Raw genomic sequence first — 18,052 nt, 5'->3', positions numbered from 1 at the left:
ATTGCTGTAAAAACTTGCTCTTTCTCTAATCTCCCCCATCTCAGTAAAATGCAGTCCCATATTTCCAGTTTGCTCAAGACAGGAGCCTTAGGTCCTGATTTCTCTCTCAGCGCTCACATCCAACTCATAATTACAATGAAGATGATAATAGTAATGATAATAAAAACAACAACATTAAAATTAACACAGAGAGTACTTACCTTATGCCAGACACTTGTCTACCCATTTCCCATATTAATAGCCCAATAACAGGTACCAATTATCCCTGTTTTATAGAGGAGAAACTGAGGTTAAGTGACTTGCCACCTTCCACATAGTCAATGAGCTCTACCTTCAAAACATATCCACTATCTCCATCAATCACTATCACCCTAGTCTAACCCTCTCACACGGGTCAGTGCAAAGCCTCCTTACTGTCTCCCAGGGGTCTCCTTGCCCTTCTTTTATAGTCTATATTACACAGACAACCAGAGCCACCTTATGTTTTATTTTATTTTACTTTATTTTGGTATAATTGACTAGAGTAATCCTTTTACTCATTAATTTTTAAAAACATTTTCAGTCAAAAAAAATTTTTTTGAACAGCAGATCAACATTTCAACTCAAGAATGTGATCTAAATATGCACTTGAGAATGAAGCACATCTTGAGTATACACTAAAAACAGTTTTCAAAAAAATCATTAAATGGCCTGACCAGGTGGTGGCGCAGTGGATAGAACGTCAGACTGGGATGTGGAGAACCCAGATTTGAGACCCCGAGGTCATCAGCTTGAGTGCGAACTCATCTGGCTTGAACAAAAAGCTCACCAGCTTGGACCCAAGGTCGCTGGCTTGAGCAAGGGGTTACTCGGTCTGCTGAAGGCCCACGGTCAAGGCACATATGAGAAAGTAATCAATGAACAACTAAGGTGTTGCAATGAAAAACTGATGATTGATGCTTCTCATCTCTCTCCGTTCCTGTCTGTCTGTCCCTATCTATCCCTCTCTCTGACTCTCTCTCTGTGTCTGAAAAAAAAAAATTTTTTTTTTAAAAATCATTAAATGTATCATCTTTAAATACCCAAACAATGACTCCTTCCTGCAGGTCTTTTGTTGAGTGAAATCATAAACAAAAACACTGAAGATTTATTGCTGTATACAGTAGTATGGATCTTGGGTATTAAGCATAATTAGCTGAATCAAGTTGAGAAGTTGAAAATCTAATAAATTTGTATGTGTATAACAGTCTATAAACCAGTTGACCCAAGAACAATTGAAATATCTAATTTTTTCAATGAGACCAGAAATGATTTAAAATTTTCCTTTTTGGAAGGCAATTAAAAAGTACAATTCAATGCCCACAAGCCAAATTTTAAAAATTGTAAAAGCAATTAAAAACTATATTCAAAGAATCGTTTTTTTTCCAGCTCACTTTTGGCAGCTCAAAGAGAAATTAAAAAGTGTCCATGACCATCACGGATGCAAAAAAAATAAATGTCATTGAAATCAGTCCTTTTCCCCACTGACATATAAAATTTATACAGAAATTTGATATTATACTATAACAAATTACAGTTCTTATAGTTCTGTTTTAATTTCCTTTAAACTCTGTTTAATATAGTTTTTTAAATTGTAAAAATGTTGTTTTCATGATTCTGAATCTGGTTCCACTTCTTTTCATATATCTGTATATTAGTATATGAATACTTAATATACTAGTCAGAAAAACATTTTAGGCAATCTCTTTATATTATAGCATGTTCAGCAGAAATGAATATATACAACAATATATATATGTACCAAAGCTTTTTAATCCACTCGTCCACCAACAGACACTTGGGCTGTTTCCAGATCTCCACTATTGTGAACAATGCTGCCATAAACATGGGGGTGCATTTCTGCTTCAGTTTTTGAGAAGGGAGAGGAGTCTAAGTTTTAATGGTTGGTAAACTTTACATCCTGTAGGAGGAAGCATTTTTCCTTTTCTGCATCTTAAGAATGTGACAGAATTGTATGCTAAGGTATCCCAATCAATCCTTATTATTTTTTTTCCTCTATTTGTGTAAACTAGTCTCAATATTTCTAGAAGGGTAATGTTTCAAAGAAGCCACTGCTGTGACTGGCTTCCCGCAGTCTCCAATGCTGGGCACCTGTCCGGGCTACTCTGGAGCTCTAGCAGGGCACTGATTTCTGTTCACACGTTGCAAAACCCAAAGTGGTTGCCTTTCACTTGGTGTCGTCTGAGCATCACGACTGGGCTTTCAAGTTTGGAGACATTCACACAACCAAGCAAAGGTCATCTGCTCTCATTTCTTTGTTGGTATAGAAGAGAAAACCTGGTTACTTCCCACATTGTGACCATGAAAATCTCCCTCTTTTTCCTTCTCTTTTCTAGCCATGTTTTTTTTTTGTTTGTTTGTTTTTTTGTATTTTTCTGAAGCTGGAAACGGGGAGAGACAGTCAGACAGACTCCCGCATGCGCCCGACCGGGATCCACCTGGCACGCCCACCAGGGGCGAGCTCTGCCCACCAGGAGGTGATGCTCTGCCCCTCTGGGGCGTCGTTCTGCCGCGACCAGAGCCACTCTAGCGCCTGGGGCAGAGGCCAAGGAGCCATCCCCAGCGCCCGGGCCATCTTTGCTCCAATGGAGCCTTGGCTGCGGGAGGGGAAGAGACAGAGAGGAAGGGGGGGGGTGGAGAAGCAAATGGGCACTTCTCCTATGTGCCCTGGCTGGGAATCGAACCTGGGTCCCCGCACGCCAGGCCGATGCTCTATCTCTGAGCTAACCGGCCAGGGCCTGTTATCTTTTTTTTTTCAATGTTTATTTTACTGATTTGAGAAACATCGATCTGTTGCTGTCTGTGCCCTGACTGGGGATCAAATCAGCAACCTCTGTGCTTTGGGACCATGCTCTAGAGCAGGGGTCCCCAAACTACAGCCCGCGGGCCACATGCGGCCCCCTTAGGCCATTTATCCGGCCCCCGCCGCACTTCTGGAAGGGCACCTCTTTCATTGGTGGTCAGTGAGAGGAGCATAGTTCCCACTGAAATATTGGTCAGTAGACCCTGGCTGGTTGGCTCAGTGGTAGAGCGTGGCCTGGCGTGCAGAAGTCCGGGGTTCGATTCCCGGCCAGGGCACACAGGAGAAGCGCCCATCTGCTTCTCCACCCCTCCCCCCCTCCTTCCTCTCTGTCTCTCTCTTCCCCTCCCGCAGCGAGGCTCCATTGGAGCAAAGATGGCACGGGCACTGGGGTGGCTCCTTGGCCTCTGCCCCAGGCGCTGGAGTGGCTCTGGTCGCGACAGAGCGACGCCCCGGAGGGGCAGAGCCTCGCCCCCTGGTGGGCAGAGCGTCGCCCCCTGGTGGGCGTGCCGGGTGGATCCCGGTCGGGCGCATGTGGGAGTCTGTCTGACTGTCTCTCCCCGTTTCCAGCTTCGGAAAAATGCAAAAAAAAAAAAAAAAAAAAAAAAAAGAAATATTGGTCAGTTTGTTGATTTAAATTTACTTGTTCTTTATTTTAAATATTGTATTTGTTCCCGTTTTGTTTTTTTACTTTAAAATAAGATATGTGCAGTGTGCATAGGAATTTGTTCATAGTTTTTTTTTATAGTCCGGCCCTCCAACAGTCTGAGGGACAGTGAACTGGCCCCCTGTGTAAAAAGTTCGGGGACCCCTGCTCTAGAGTCTAACCAACCAAGCTATCCGGCCAGTGCTAGCCATGTTATCTTGACACTGACATCTTTCCACATTTCATATCTTGAATCTGAGAATCAGGATAAATATTCTCTAGGTACCCAGAGAAAGGTTTGTATAGGAGTTTGTGTCTTAGACCAAGTCTTGATGCTGTATCTCCATAATCTACCTTTATAACACTTGGAGAAATTACATAGAAAAGATTCTTGAATTCATTCATCGACATTTCTGCAAGCAGTCTGTTATTTTTATCGATAATCTTCCCTGCACCTCCCAGAAACAAGTAAGGTGTAGCTTTCTGAAGCACGTGTCCAATATGTGAGCAAGGAACAATTTCTAAAGTTCCTCCATGCTGTCAAATCCTAAAGGAAATTTCTTGGTTTTCTCTTCCGCAAATATCCATTTCTAGTATCAGAGGTTCTAATTTTCTGAACATAATCTCTGTCAATTGAAAAAAGGCCGCCTGCCATCTTAGGTGTTCTGACAAGAAGAGTCAGTCATCTTTCCTTTCGTCCATTTCTCGTACGGGAACAAAATATTAGCAAAAATTGAGCTTCCACCATAGGTCACATGAAAACTCATCATGTGCTCAAAAGTATCATTGCTGACCACATCAGTGATAGGACATAGCACTCCTTTTCTGTCTTGTTTGACCCCGGCTATCGGAGGCCTTCCCACCAGACACTCACAGTGAGTGTCTAAGCAGGTGACCACTTGGCCTCTAGACATAGCAGCTCCTTTTAATCTAGCTCTGATCAATCCATAGTGTTGTTTCATTTGAATTACAGAAACTGGATTTCTAATTTTTTCACATAATTCTCTAGGGGCCTTTTCAAAAAGCCTCTTTCACTGGTGTCATCTCTAGAACAACTTCTTCTAGCATGGTGACCGATTAATGACACTATAGACAGTTCGCAGAAGTGTGCTCCAGCCTCATTATGGAAAACAATCACCACATTTTTGTAGGACCAGAGCAGTCCTTTTAAAGTAGAAGTTCATTCATGTGCATTTTCCCACTTAGCCCTCTCCAGGGGCCTCCCTTCACAATCAAAATGAAATTCAAAATCTATACCATGGCCTTTCAGGCCTTACAGATCTTCCTCCCACTCCTCCCTTGGCTGATTTCCCACCACCGCCCCCTTGCGTACTCCACCACTCCTGGCTTCCTTGCTGCACTGAGACCATACAAGGCACTGTCCGGCTCCCGGGCCTTCGCACGGCCTGTTCTCTGGGCTGCAGTGCCCGTCCCTGACCGCTGGTAGCTCAGCCTTTTCTGATCTACATGTTTCTGCCCAATATCCCTCGATTGCAGGGATTTCTGTGGCTACTCCACTCTGTCTCCTTGTTCTCACTAGTTTTCCTCTGGCACAACTCAGCAATCACCAGCACTGACTGCCTCCCAGCTCTAACTCCACGACAGCCGAGACTTCCTCTATTTTGTCCATTGTTTCCTTAGTACCTGGAACAGTATCTGGCACTTAGAGAATCAATAAATATTTTTTGAATGAATAATGAATTTCCTCAACTGTATATGAACACAGCAACAAGTTTCATGGTGTTATTTCTTATAACCCTTTCCATATAGGCCAGGAGCATTCAAATGCAAGTCCATCCAGTGCCACGTGGTACTACCCAGGAATGTGGTTTCAGACACGGTGTTTAATCCTGGCGCAGGTGTTAGTGTATTAAGAGGAAAAATGTATGACATCATCTTTAGGCAATTTTCCCCAAATACAGTTTTTCTGGGTTTCACTTCTGAAAGGTGGAGAGCAGTAGCTGATTTGATGCTGGGTGAACAGAGCTGCTGGAGGGTCTGCGGAAACAGTGATTGTGAACAGGGAGACTCCAGATAGGGACAGGCACCAGAACCAAGCAGAGCCCACTTCTCCAACACCTCTGGACAAAAACCCCCCACATAATCTTGGCAAAAAGCCACTATTATAGGCTAGGTCTAAATCAGTTTGCTTATCTATTTTACTCAAGGTGCTATAGTTTAAATTTTTTTTTTAGTAGAAAATACATGAAAAGACTGTACACAGTCTTTCCTATTCGATAAACCCAAACTAGACCATGAAGCTTGGGGCCCTTAGGTCTCCCCTGATACCTTCTTAGTCTTCACAGATCTGCTGGTGTCCTCTAGAACTCCGGGAAAAGATGACTGCCCCCAACACACACCAGATGCCTAGCCATAAGGTTTTGGAATGGAGCCTTATTAAACTTTGCTTTTCTTGTGGTATAGGCTATATCCATGATTGTGTAGCTAGAACCAAAAATACACCAGGAAGGAGGACCCAGTTTACCAAAGTCCTAGGTATTACTGACCTTTTAGACCTGCTGCTTCCTCTAAGACAGACAAAGTCTAATGACTTGAACACCCCGAAAAAGATCTTAGTATATATTTTATGGACTTTCTGTGATGAGATCTGTTTGAGTAGCTTGATTTCATTTTCTCTTATTATGAGTAAACTTAAGTATAAGTTCTCAGTGCCCAAACTATACACTATGAACAGTAATTTCTCTAGTCAATAACAATAATCACATAAAGAATATATCTGATACATAACTCAGTTGGGATTTATATTCTGTACCAAAACTTTCCATTAAAATGCTTTTTACACTGGTACAACAAATTTATAAACATTTCTAGGTAAAATAGAGGCCACAATGATAATATAAGACTTTTTATTTCTTATTTGAATTCACAATAGTTTTTTACTTCTTTATAAGTACTACAACTTTTTTCTTTTTGTTAATAAAGTAAGTGGTGTGAGTTATTTCATTATAAGTATCCTTCAAAATTCATCATTTTAATAAATATAAGGAATATGAGATTTTACTACCAAAGGGCCCTAAAGATATATATTTTTAAATTATTTTTTATTTATTACTGTGTTTTTATCAAATTCTGTGTCCTGTCCCCAGAACAAGGAGATAGACTTTAAAGAAATCAACTAGCTAAGGGCAGTGACATCCCTGTAGAATGCACAGCCTTAACATGCTGTGTTTGGTTACAACATGCCTGCCACACACTGGGAGGGGCAGTGTTTGACTACTTAATGTTTTTATAATTCAGTTGATCTGTCTCCAAATTTTGGGTTACAAAATAGCATATAGTAGCCAGACTTTTCTTGAGCCAACAACTCTTCACCTCTTGGTACTATGCACCCCATCTGTAAATCGAGTCCCTTTTGGAACTCATAGTCAGTGCTCCCAACATTTGACTGTTGTGTTTGGATCATACAGATCCAGACCCTGATGGGGCATAGAAAGAAGGAAAAATGCAAATAGCATTATTTTACCAAGGACTGACGGTTCTCGTAAAAAGTTTTAAAGGGGCATAGCTGCAGCTTCACCTAAGTTAGCATTTGATAGTTCTATATGGATTCTAGACAACCTTTCCATGGGAATCCTGAATGGCAGAAAAGTTGCTATCAATGCAGCAGGAGGTAAAGAAGGCAGCTGAACCGTGTTGTTGTTACTACCTAGCTCTTACCCCACTTTGCACGTTGTCCCATAGAAACAGGACCTGAATTCATGACAACAGTTGCAAAGGCCCTTGGCACTGACTTATAAAACAAACCTAAAACATGAAATATCATCATAGTTACAATTTTCACCAACAAACAAAGAAACAAACAAAAAACAAATTCCACAAGTTACTTTACTGATTTCCTTAGCATACTTAAATGTCACTGGGAGTGTTTTTTGATTTCAGAACTTCTGTGAGTTGTAACCAAGTCTTACCCTTTACCTGCTCAGTATCTACAGATGTTGTTCAGGGCTCCCACTAAATCAGTGTATACGTTTATTTTTGGTTTCTGTCAACCTCCCAAGCAACAAAGAGATTTCTGAGACAATTTTATCTTCCATGCTAGCATGGTTTTCACTTGGCTAGTAAGACTATGCTTTTGAAAGATTTAGTGTGAAAACATACCCTATCTTAGGTGAGCTGATTCACAAAGCTTACAGGTTAAATCTACTCTCAAGGTAACCACAAGAATGGTTTCCTAATGGGACAATTTCTTACTGGCCTTTCCTCAACTGCATCACCAAGGGGAAAAAAATGCCAACAATATAAAAATATAGGTTTGGGTATCAACTTTAATTTTCATAATTTTGATTTGTCCACTGCTTTGCTTTTGTTTTTCCAGATGTTGCATCTCTATGATCATCTGCAAAGTGGGATTAAATGGTTAAATATTTATGAGCCCCTTTTTAGTAATTAGAATGAGAATAATCAGAATACTCATATTCCATTCTCCAACCATGTGGAACCCACTTGAAACTCCATACCTGCTGGTACTTACTTTTATCCTCGTCATACGAACCTCCAGAGCTGTTGCTGTATCGTGACTCCAGGCGAGTGTGGGCTCTGATGATGTTACTAAACCTTCAACACAAAGAACAGCCATCATGAAATACTGACGTATGTGTGTGCTGCTTCTCTTAAACACATACTGTAATTTAGTGGTTGAGTTTGGGGCAGCTAGTTCCAAAGATGCTTTTCCTAAAGGAATACTGCAAAAATTGTACCCCAAACACTTCTCTTTCCCTGGAGAGGGCCAGTGGTCACTTTTGTTTAGAAGCACAAATTCAAACCTAGAACAGATAAACATTTTAAGGCTAATATTTGAATCGCACTAGAGAATTATAACATTTTTTTGGAAAGAAAATGGAGGTAATACTGAATAATATACACCACTTATTGACATGGTAGCCTGGCAGATGGTAGGTGGTCAGTTAATAATTGCTGAATAATTGAACAGTGAAAGTTGACAGAATTGAAAATGCACAAAAAGTGCTTTGTAACATATCTTGGATTTTACTGGCTTTAAAGTTCCCTTTAAAATGATTGGAGGGAAAAGGTTGGGTTGTAAAGTAATCAGAGGGTCCCTTTCAGTCTGGTCTTTCTGTGGCTTAGGAAGTAACAACAACAAAAAATAGTAATCTCATACACATTATTCATTTATGCTTACTCACTCATCTTTGAGACAGCAGTATTTATTTTACGGATGAGGAAGCATGCCAGGTGAGGTCACAGAGCTTGTCCAGTGCCTAGCAGAGGACAAAGGCAGTGCAGAGATTCTTTTGGTGTCATGCGAGAAGGTGAGACATGGGATGTTAGGACCCAACTTTAACTAGCTGTGACCTCGGCCAAGCCCTTTTACCGCCTTGGGGACCCTGTTTCCATATCTGCCAAAAGGAATAATAATAATGCTTCACCACTTATTTATTTTTTAGAGAGAGAGAGACAGAAGAGAGCGAGTAACAGGAAGGGAGAGAGATGAGAAGCATCAACTCGTTGTGGCATCTTAGTTGTTCATTGATTGCTTCTCATATGTGCCTTGACCGGGGGGCTTCAGCTGGCCAGTGACCCTGTGCTCAAGCCAGTGACCTTGGGTGCCAGTGACCTTTGGGCTCAAGCCAGCGACCATGGGGTCATGTCTGTGATCCCACGCTCAAGCTGGTGATCGTGTGCTCAAACTGGTGAGCCTGCGCTCAAGTTGGATGAGCCTGCACTCATGCTGGCAACTTCAGGGTTTTGAATCAGGACCTCAGCATCCAGATTGAAGCTATAACCACTGTGCAACCATTGTCCAAGCTCACCATTGAATTTGTTGGGGTTGTAGAAATGAATAAAAATTATGCAAGAATATTTCCAATATTGTGAGACACCATCAAACTCTGAAGCATTAATTATTATATTTCTACTTTGGATTTCTAAGTGAGAGGAAGGGAGATAGTGAGACAGACTTCCACATGCACCTCAACTGGGATCCACCTGGCAACCCCCCTATGGGGTTGATGAACGAACCAAACAAGCTATCTTCAGCACCTGAGGCTGATACTCAGACTAACCAAGCCACTGGCTATGAAGGCAGAAAAGAGAGAGAAGAGGAAGAGGAGGAGGAAGAGAAGCATATGGTCGCTTGTTATATGTGCCCTGACCAGGAATTGAACCCAGGATGTCCACACACCAGGCCGATGCTCTGTCCACTGAGCCAATTGGCCAGGACCTACCTTGGATTTCTAGAATGCTTTTTCTCTTCAGGGCACCAAAGACTTTCTAACCAATAGCATCTGAATATAATCTGAAGACCTATAAGGTAGGATAAGGGTGTGGCTAAGGAGAAATGGTAGGTCTATATTTATTTTATACAAAATGATATAAAGCAGGTTTTATCCACCTAATACAGGCAGTCCCCAGATTATGAATGAGATAGGTTCTGTAGGTTTGTTCCTAAGTTGAATTTGTATGTAAGTTGGAACAGGTGTATTTACCTATTAAATGCAACTTAGATGTTTGTCTTAACATAGTATTTATTTTTACCTTTCTGTGCATATAAATACATAAATGTTTTCAAATACAACCTTAAACAATCTTGGATGATGCAGAAGATGATGGACTTGTTGGGGAGGATGGAACTAGTGTTATATAGAGTCAGGGTTTGAGTCTGCTGCTGGAGACAGTTTCTTGAGCAGGCATCAAGAAACAAGTTTTTTTTCTTCTTGTATAGAGCTTTCCTTTTTCCCATCATAAATAGCCCTGTAGCATCTCAGGCTTTGATAAGCATATGGTAAACTTTGGTGAACCTCTTTGCATCAGGATCTTTTTCCTCTAACTTTGCCATGCCTGCTTCAATGAGATGAAAAACATCAACTAACTCTTTTGTAGATAAGTTTTTCAGTCTGGAGTTTCAAGGTTCCTGTGTTCTTCCCCAAATGCAATCATCTGCTGCTCTAGTTCTATAGGGTCTTCATTGGTTAAGTCTTTGCCATGGGAGTTGAGTAACGATATAATATCATTTTCACTGATGCCCAACTGCAGCTGATTACCAATAGTCCTTCTGGACTATTTATACGCTACTTTGGATGAGTTGTATAGAAGTTGAATATCTGTAACTTGCAGACTTACTGTATGTTTATAGCCAAAGCAAATAACTAAGGCAATGAATAAATATCTGGAAAAGTCAAGCCCAAGTAGGGGCATGCTCTTACATTACTTACTGGGTGCTCTGCCCTGATAGCAGATCAACACCCTGTTTGACTCCTCACCTGTGCATGGAAAAAGGATGAGGTTTCAGGAAAAAGTACTCCATGTGCCATTACAATGTCTGTCTTCTCTCAGGTGTGTAACTTCAGAACACTGCATCTGTGATTGGATTTGCTAAATACATAAATGCATATCTATAGTGACTATAAAGACTATGACTTTGGTTTTAATCACCTCTTAGATTATTTGTAGAACCTTTTTTTCCTCCTGACACAGCCCTCTTTACCCCAGTAACTGTATTTCAAATCTTTTTTTTAAAATGTGCTTTTAAAACTATTTCCTTTTATATCTTCATTATGTAATTTAAAAATATGTATGTGATAAAAAAAATCCCCTCCTCCATATTCTTACAAACAAATACCTTCATCAATAGTAGTGTCTATGGCTGAATTTGCTCCATCTCTCTCTGCCCCTGTCCTGGGAAAAAGAACTCCCCGACAGCTGTTCTTCATCCTTATTAACTGTGGGTTTGCAAAAATGCTGTTATTGCTGATTGACTCCAGGGAGGGCACTTGACCTAAGCTGAGACAATTATAATTCTTTTTTTGAGAATTTAAAAAAATATTTATTTCCCCCTATTTATTAAATTTATTGAGATGATACTGGTTAACAAAATTATATAGGCTTCAGGTGCACAATTCTGCCAAACATCTCAGTACACTGCACTGTGTATTCACTACACCAAATCAAGTCTCCTTCCATCACCATTTATTCCCCTTTCCCCCTCCTACCTCCCCACTACCTTTTCCCTCTAGTGATCACCAAACTGTTGTCTATGAGTTTTTCCTCTTTGCTCAATCTCTCCACCCCCACCCACACAACAGCCAACTCCCCCGGCTCCAACAGCTGTCAGCATGCTATCTGTCTATGAGTCTGTCTCTATTGTGTTTGTTTATTAGTTTCCACATGAGTAAAGTCATATACTGTTTGTCTTTCTCTGGCTGGCTTATTTTACTTAGCATAATGCTCTCCAGGTCTATCCATACTGTTGCAAAGGGTAAGATTTCCTTCATTTTTATGGCTGCATAATTCCATTGTGTGAATGTACCACAGCTTTTTTATCCACTCACCCTACTAATGGGCACTTGAGCTGCTTCCAAATCTTGGCTATTGTAAATAATGCCACAATGAACAGAAGGGTGCAAATATTCTTTCAAATTAGTGTTTCGGGTTTCTTCCAATAAATTCCCAGAAATGGAATTGTTGGGTCATAAGGCAGTTCCATTTTTAATTTTTTGAGGTAACTTTATACTACTTTTCACAGTGGCTGCACCAGTCTGCATTCCTACCAACAGTGCAGGAGGGTTCCCTTTTCTCCACATTCATTAGGTGGGAGGTGGTATCCTATTATAGTTTTAACTTGCATTTCTCTGATGATTAATGATATTGAGCACCTTTTATTTTATTTTATTTTAATTTAGAAATTAAATTTAATGGGGTGACACTGGTCCATAGGAGCACACAGGTTTCAGGTACATGTCTTTGGTTGGAATGCTCCCAGGGGTGGGTCTGCCGGAAGCCTGGGGAGTGGTTCCAGATCTCCCATGAGAGGGAAGCTAAAGTTAGGTTCACGGGAAAGCAGGAAGAAAGACTCCCATCTCAATGCCACACAGCTCAGTCACTGACACCCCTTGAACCTGCCTAGACCTCTACACCCTGCCCAAGCAGCTGACTCCTCAGCAGGGTGTAAGCTCCACAGGGTAGGGTGAGAAGTAGTCCAGACAGTGGGGCAATTGCTTTTCTCCAGACTGATGCCATATGGATGGATGGGAGTGCTCCACCCAAGAAAGATGGTGCCTGTGGTATGGGAAAGGGATTCAACACAAGAATCCTGATAGCTGTCCCTGCAGCTCTCTCTTCAGAACCACAAACCTCAGACTCTCCTCATGCAACTGTAGTGCATTTTGTCTTCTCTCCTCCAGAGCCTAGGGTAAGTGGCTGCGAATGAAATTTTGTGCCTTGGCCCTTTAAGACGGTGCCTGTGTCTCTAGGAGAGTCCCATCTCTTCCTGATGGACAGAATCCCTGCTGATTTTCATAGCCAGATCTGATGTGGGTGGCTTTTCCTGGTTCTGGTGTTCTGGCTTGGGGTTTAGAGCCCATGCTTCTCAGGGAAACCCCTGCAGTTGAGACATCCCTTCAGAACCTCAGCCGCCACATGTGGGAACGGGAACAGCCCTTTTTGCATCTACACCCTTCCTACCAGTCTCAACATGGCTGCTTCTGTGAATCCTTGGTTATAAGACTTTTGTTCAGCTGGTCTTCAGTTGGTCATTCAGAATGATTGCTCTGTGTTTTAGTTATAATTCCAGTTTGGTTCTGGGAGGAGGTAAATATACTTTTACCTACTCCACTGCCCCCTTGGCTCTTCCTCAAATATTCTTCATTGTCCTATCTTTGGGCTATAACTTTGTGAATTCATAAAACAGAAACTTGAGGACATCTGCTAAGTTTCATACAAATCAGGCCACATACTCATTTAAATCAGACTGGCACTTGGGAAATTGAAAAAGTGACAGCCTATTACCTTCTGAAGAAGTTCTTTAGTCACACTTATTCAGATAACAGCAAAGTTATAAACAGCATATAAAGAACCAAGGGACCCTTCAGCAAGGAACAAAAGCCGGGCGATGAAGGACTCATACATCTGGAGGTTTGCACGGGATACTCCTAGCTGCTCAGGAACTGTCATCTATGCTGGGTTTATAGTCATGCCCTGGAGACCAAGGAAGAATTACAGAATGGATGGTAGCTCTCTTCTCCTTTTGCAGATGGACCTAAAGGAGCATTAGGAGCATGTATGAGGCCAAGGCGAAGGGGGAGCAGCCACTCCCAGACCACGCTTTCTGCTTTGGAGAAGACCAAAACCACATTGCGGTGAAGTACTTTCCTTGGCAAAGAAAAAAGTAAAAACTAATTTCCAAGAGCCAAATCTGTTCTTTCTCTTTGCTTCCCTGGGTTGGAAAAGATAATTTTGGTCCTGGGCTTTGAGGAATTTTAAGGATTAAGTAGATAAAGTCTTTTGATTTAAAGACACACAATTCAGAAATACATATATCATGAAAACAGCTGTAATAAGGGGAAAAAACAGAAGTAAAAAAAAATGTTTCTCTAAGTTTTTTCTGGCCGATTTAGCTCAAATTAATACTTAGGCAGATATTGGTAGGTTATTAATCTCTACCCTTCTACGCAAACAGATTGCCAGAAGTTCACATGGCTGAAGTTTACTGTGTTTAGTTTCTTTCATGGAATTACAAATTCATCAAACAGGCTTTTATTAAGGGTTGGTGTATTGAAAATACTTGTGCAATTTGTTTCTGCATATTTTAGAAACTGCTCTGAAGTGCTGTTTTAATAAAAAGATGTATTCATTTTATTGTCTAAAAGAGAAACTGTATGATAAACCCTTCTTAGAGCTTAGAGTTACTTTCTATTAGTACCTTCTTTTTTTTTTTTTGTATTTTTCTGAAGCTGGAAACGGGGAGAGACAGTCAGACAGACTCCCGCATGCGCCCGACCGGGATCCACCTGGCACGCCCACCAGGGGCGATGCTCTGCCCCTCCGGGGCGTCGCTCTGCCGCGACCAGAGCCACTCTAGCGCCTGGGACAGAGGCCGAGGAGCCATCCCCAGCGCCCGGGCCATCTTTGCTCCAATGGAGCCTTGGCTGCGGGAGGGGAAGAGAGAGACAGAGAGGAAGGGGGGGGGGTGGAGAAGCAAATGGGCGCTTCTCCTGTGTGCCCTGGCCGGGAATCGAACCCGGGTCCCCCGCATGCCAGGCTGACGCTCTACCGCTGAGCCAACCGGCCAAGGCCACTATTAGTACCTTCTGATGAATCGTTTTTGTTTGGATGCACTGAAAGCTGTAAAATTCACATTTTTCTAAAAAGAAAAGTAAAAATACTTTGGCTCAAGTTTAGATTAATATTAACTTTTAGTAGTTTTCCTTAGTCAATACTTTTGACATTTTATCTTACTCTCCTCTTGGATTAGCTCTTATTCTTTTACCCTATAAGCTGTCTGAAGTTTTTTTCCCATAGGTATGGCATTATTAAATATTCTGAATTACATCTAAGAACCTTCAAGCCAGTTGTAAAGAGCATGGCATCAGGGCTGCTGGTTTGTACAACTCCATGGCGCCCCCTGGAGCCTGACAGAGTATCCTGGTGACAAGTATCCCTAGGTGAAAGGTACCAGCAGCCAGGTCAGTATTTCTGACCCTTATTATCTCTGCAGATTCCGTCTACAAGAATCATAAATAACAGAGTGAAGAGCTGTCTTCTGTATTGGAGTTAGCAAAAGGGAAAAGAAAGGGGACTGGATGGTATTTGGGCAGCTTGTCCACTTCTGAGGCTGTGATGTTTCTTCAATATTCATTTACATATTGAATAAAACATTTAAAACATGCCTACTATGTGCAGCATAGTAGGCTAATCATTAAGGAAATAAATATGTATAAGAGATACATGGTTTTTGCTTTCCATAAATTAAAATCTAATGGTTGAAACAAGCATGTGTGCAAGTAACCCTAAACTGACATGTCAGGGTCTATAAGGGAGGAAGATAATAAGTAGGCTGAGGAGAAAAAAAGATATCTTAGGCTGAGGGCACAGTTCACTTCCATGGACAAGAGAGACCATATTGGAAAAAATAGTGGAGGTGGACTATCGTGGCCATGGAATGCTGTTATCCCTTGAGATTCAATATTCACATACCTATGATTGTGTACATAGCTATGAGCAATCAGTTTATCTACAGATAGCTAAATTGATACAGTCAGCATGAAAAATTAGATGTATATGAATATATACAAAATGTGGGTGAATAACTTCACTAGGCTTCTCCAATGGCCCACAGAGATGCAGTAATAGAGGAGAAGATCAAGAACTAAACAAGAAAGCCTCTCTTAAAGATGCTCTCTGGTCTCGACATTATAGAGAGAATGGGTCTTTGTTTCTGAGATCACCTCTAAAAACTTCGGCAGGGTATTTGGAACTCAGCTTCTGAAGGGGCCTCTGTAGTCAGATGTTAATACGTAGAAATGTAGCTCCTTTCTACCCCAAATAAGATTAAGATGGAATGTTCAGGCTAAACAACAAATGATAAAGAATGTTCTACTTCAGCCAAAAAGTAGGAAACATGTTTAGAAAAATAATGTGACTTAGGGATACATAGAGCTGGGTTAGCAAAGTTAGTCTATGTTTCTAAGAACAAGGAAGGAAGGGTGTGTGTGTGTGTGTGTGTGTGTGTGTGTGTGTGTGTGTGTGTGTGTGTGTGTGTGTGTGTGTGTGTGTGTTGTGTAGGAAATTTATGAAGCCTACAAACTTTTACTGCTATCTCTGTATAGATTACTGCTGAAAGTTCAGCTTGGTATTAAGCCAATCTGTGCACCAACCTCTCATCAGACTCTTTCAAGATCTTGCCCTCTTCAGGGTCTGGGAAACAGTCCTGGCCGGCAACCACTGTGTTACTGCTGGAGGTGGTTCCTGTCAATGAGAAGGAAGACACTTAGAAAAATATGCATGCAGAGGGGTTCAAGCCCAAGTCTCAAGTATTCCAGGAAATGATTTCCTGTGAAATCTCACATTTGAAGGATGTCTTCTATCTTCTGCACAAACTCCAAGCCTGTGCCACTGAAATGCGAGAATCCCAGACATCTTTTATAGGCAAACCTAACTCCTGAACTCTCCTATAAACTGAGGCTACAGAATTCCTGAAACCCTTTTGTAGGTAATGAGCTTTTGCAGTTGGCCATTTCTGCTGTTAGCTGCCTTGGCATTTCTGGGTCTGGGAGTTACTCAGCTGATGTTAGTGAAACAAATCCAGGATCCTAGAGCTTCTGAGTCCTGGGCTGCTGCATGTCTGCAGTGACACAGCTCTGGTGGCAGCGGGGTGTGGAGCAAACAGAGGGCATGAGAGACTAGGGCAGTAGAGAGATTTCAAGGCAGTCACAATATTAGATAAACCAAACCACGACAGCTTTAAGGAATTTGAGGAGGATGGTATATATATTTCACAAAATGATGCTAAAAGGCCAACTTATTGAATGTGATTATACTGTTGGGGGTATTTTAGTAAATCCTGAGAGAATATTCATCCAGGGAATCCCACAGACACAAGAAGGGAGGTACAGACTAAGATTCCAAAGGGACTGCAGTGTCCTGCCTGGCATAGCCTACAGCACAAAGCTCTGGCACGTGAATTCTGGGCCACCAGTAGTCAGTCATCTTTACAGAATATTGGGTAAATAAATTTATTTTTTCTCACCCTTACTGTTAAAGATGGCCACTGCTCTCACGTGATGATGTTCTCATGTGACACAGATAGTTGCCCTTCTTGCTTGGGATGGGTGTGGTTATGCTAATGTGTGTTGAGGGAGGGCTTTCAGGCCAAAAGGTTTTAAAAGGTGGAGCTAGGAGGCCATTTGGAAAGAATGGCCATGTTCTTGTAGGGAGGAGGTGCACAGGCTGGAGCAGGGCAGGAAAGCCACGTGGAGGAGGCAGTCAAAATGGCGGAATGGGGAAGGAGAAGCCAAGTCATGGAGGAGAAGGAAATGTGGAATAGAGGTGAATAAGACTGGTGAGGTGGAAGCCTTTGATTCTAGGAAAACTCAGATGAGTCAGTAGGTTTGTGAGTGCTGAATTAGTGGCTTTTGGAGTCCAGTGTGTGTTTTTACTCGCTTGCTGGGTGCAAGCTAGACTAAAGGAAAATGGGTCACCAGTTTTTGGCTCAATTGTTTCTCTACAATTTGTCCAGATCAAATGTGAACCTATTTTGGCCAGGCAGCTGTGATGGTGCCCGTGGTTACTGGCCATACACAAAATCATTTCAGCAATCTGGCAATGCCCGTAAGAGTCTTGGCTATTCTTAAGCCATATCTCTTTTTTTTTAAAGTTATTTTTCAATTAGAGCCAACATACATTATATTAGATTCAGGTATATAACATAGTAATTAGACATTTACATACTTTACGAAGTGATTCCCCTAATGTCTACGGTCCACTGGACACCATACATAGTTATTACAATATTATTGATTGAATTCCTTACACTATACATCCCCGTAACTATTCTGTAACTGTTGATTTGTACTTCTTAATTTCCCCAACCCCCTGGCAACCATGAGTCTGTTCTCTGTTTTGCTTGTTTCTCTGCTTTGTTCTTAGATTTCATATATAAGTGAGATAATTTGTCTCTGTCTGACTTATTTCATTCAGCAAAATGCTCTCTAGGTTCACTCCTGTTGTCACTACCAAGCTATCTTGTAAATGAAGATATATGCCAGAAAAAAAAAACAATGCACACCGTGTCCTTTCAGCACTCTGCCCAA

General features: G+C 41.5%; 1 protein-coding gene and 1 pseudogene across 11 annotated transcripts in view; both read right to left on the bottom strand.

The window, feature by feature from the left end:
- The window catches only part of FRY (FRY microtubule binding protein), a 569,880-nt gene that overhangs the window by 98,741 nt on the left and 453,087 nt on the right, over positions 1 to 18,052 (bottom strand). For all 11 annotated transcript variants that reach the window (XM_066369318.1, XM_066369317.1, XM_066369307.1 and 8 more), the window contains 2 exons: positions 16,118 to 16,208; positions 7,978 to 8,060 (listed from right to left, as the gene is read on the bottom strand). In XM_066369318.1, coding sequence (XP_066225415.1) covers positions 7,978 to 8,060; positions 16,118 to 16,208 — 174 coding nt within the window. The remainder of the gene's footprint in view (positions 1 to 7,977; positions 8,061 to 16,117; positions 16,209 to 18,052) is intronic.
- Positions 1,884 to 7,540, bottom strand: LOC136393929 (polypeptide N-acetylgalactosaminyltransferase 1-like; annotated as a pseudogene).

This window comes from Saccopteryx leptura, chromosome 2, assembly GCF_036850995.1.
Source record: "Saccopteryx leptura isolate mSacLep1 chromosome 2, mSacLep1_pri_phased_curated, whole genome shotgun sequence".
Taxonomy (NCBI): Eukaryota; Metazoa; Chordata; class Mammalia; order Chiroptera; family Emballonuridae; genus Saccopteryx; species Saccopteryx leptura.
Note: the sequence above shows the minus strand (reverse complement) of the source record. Positions and strands in the feature narration are given on the sequence as shown.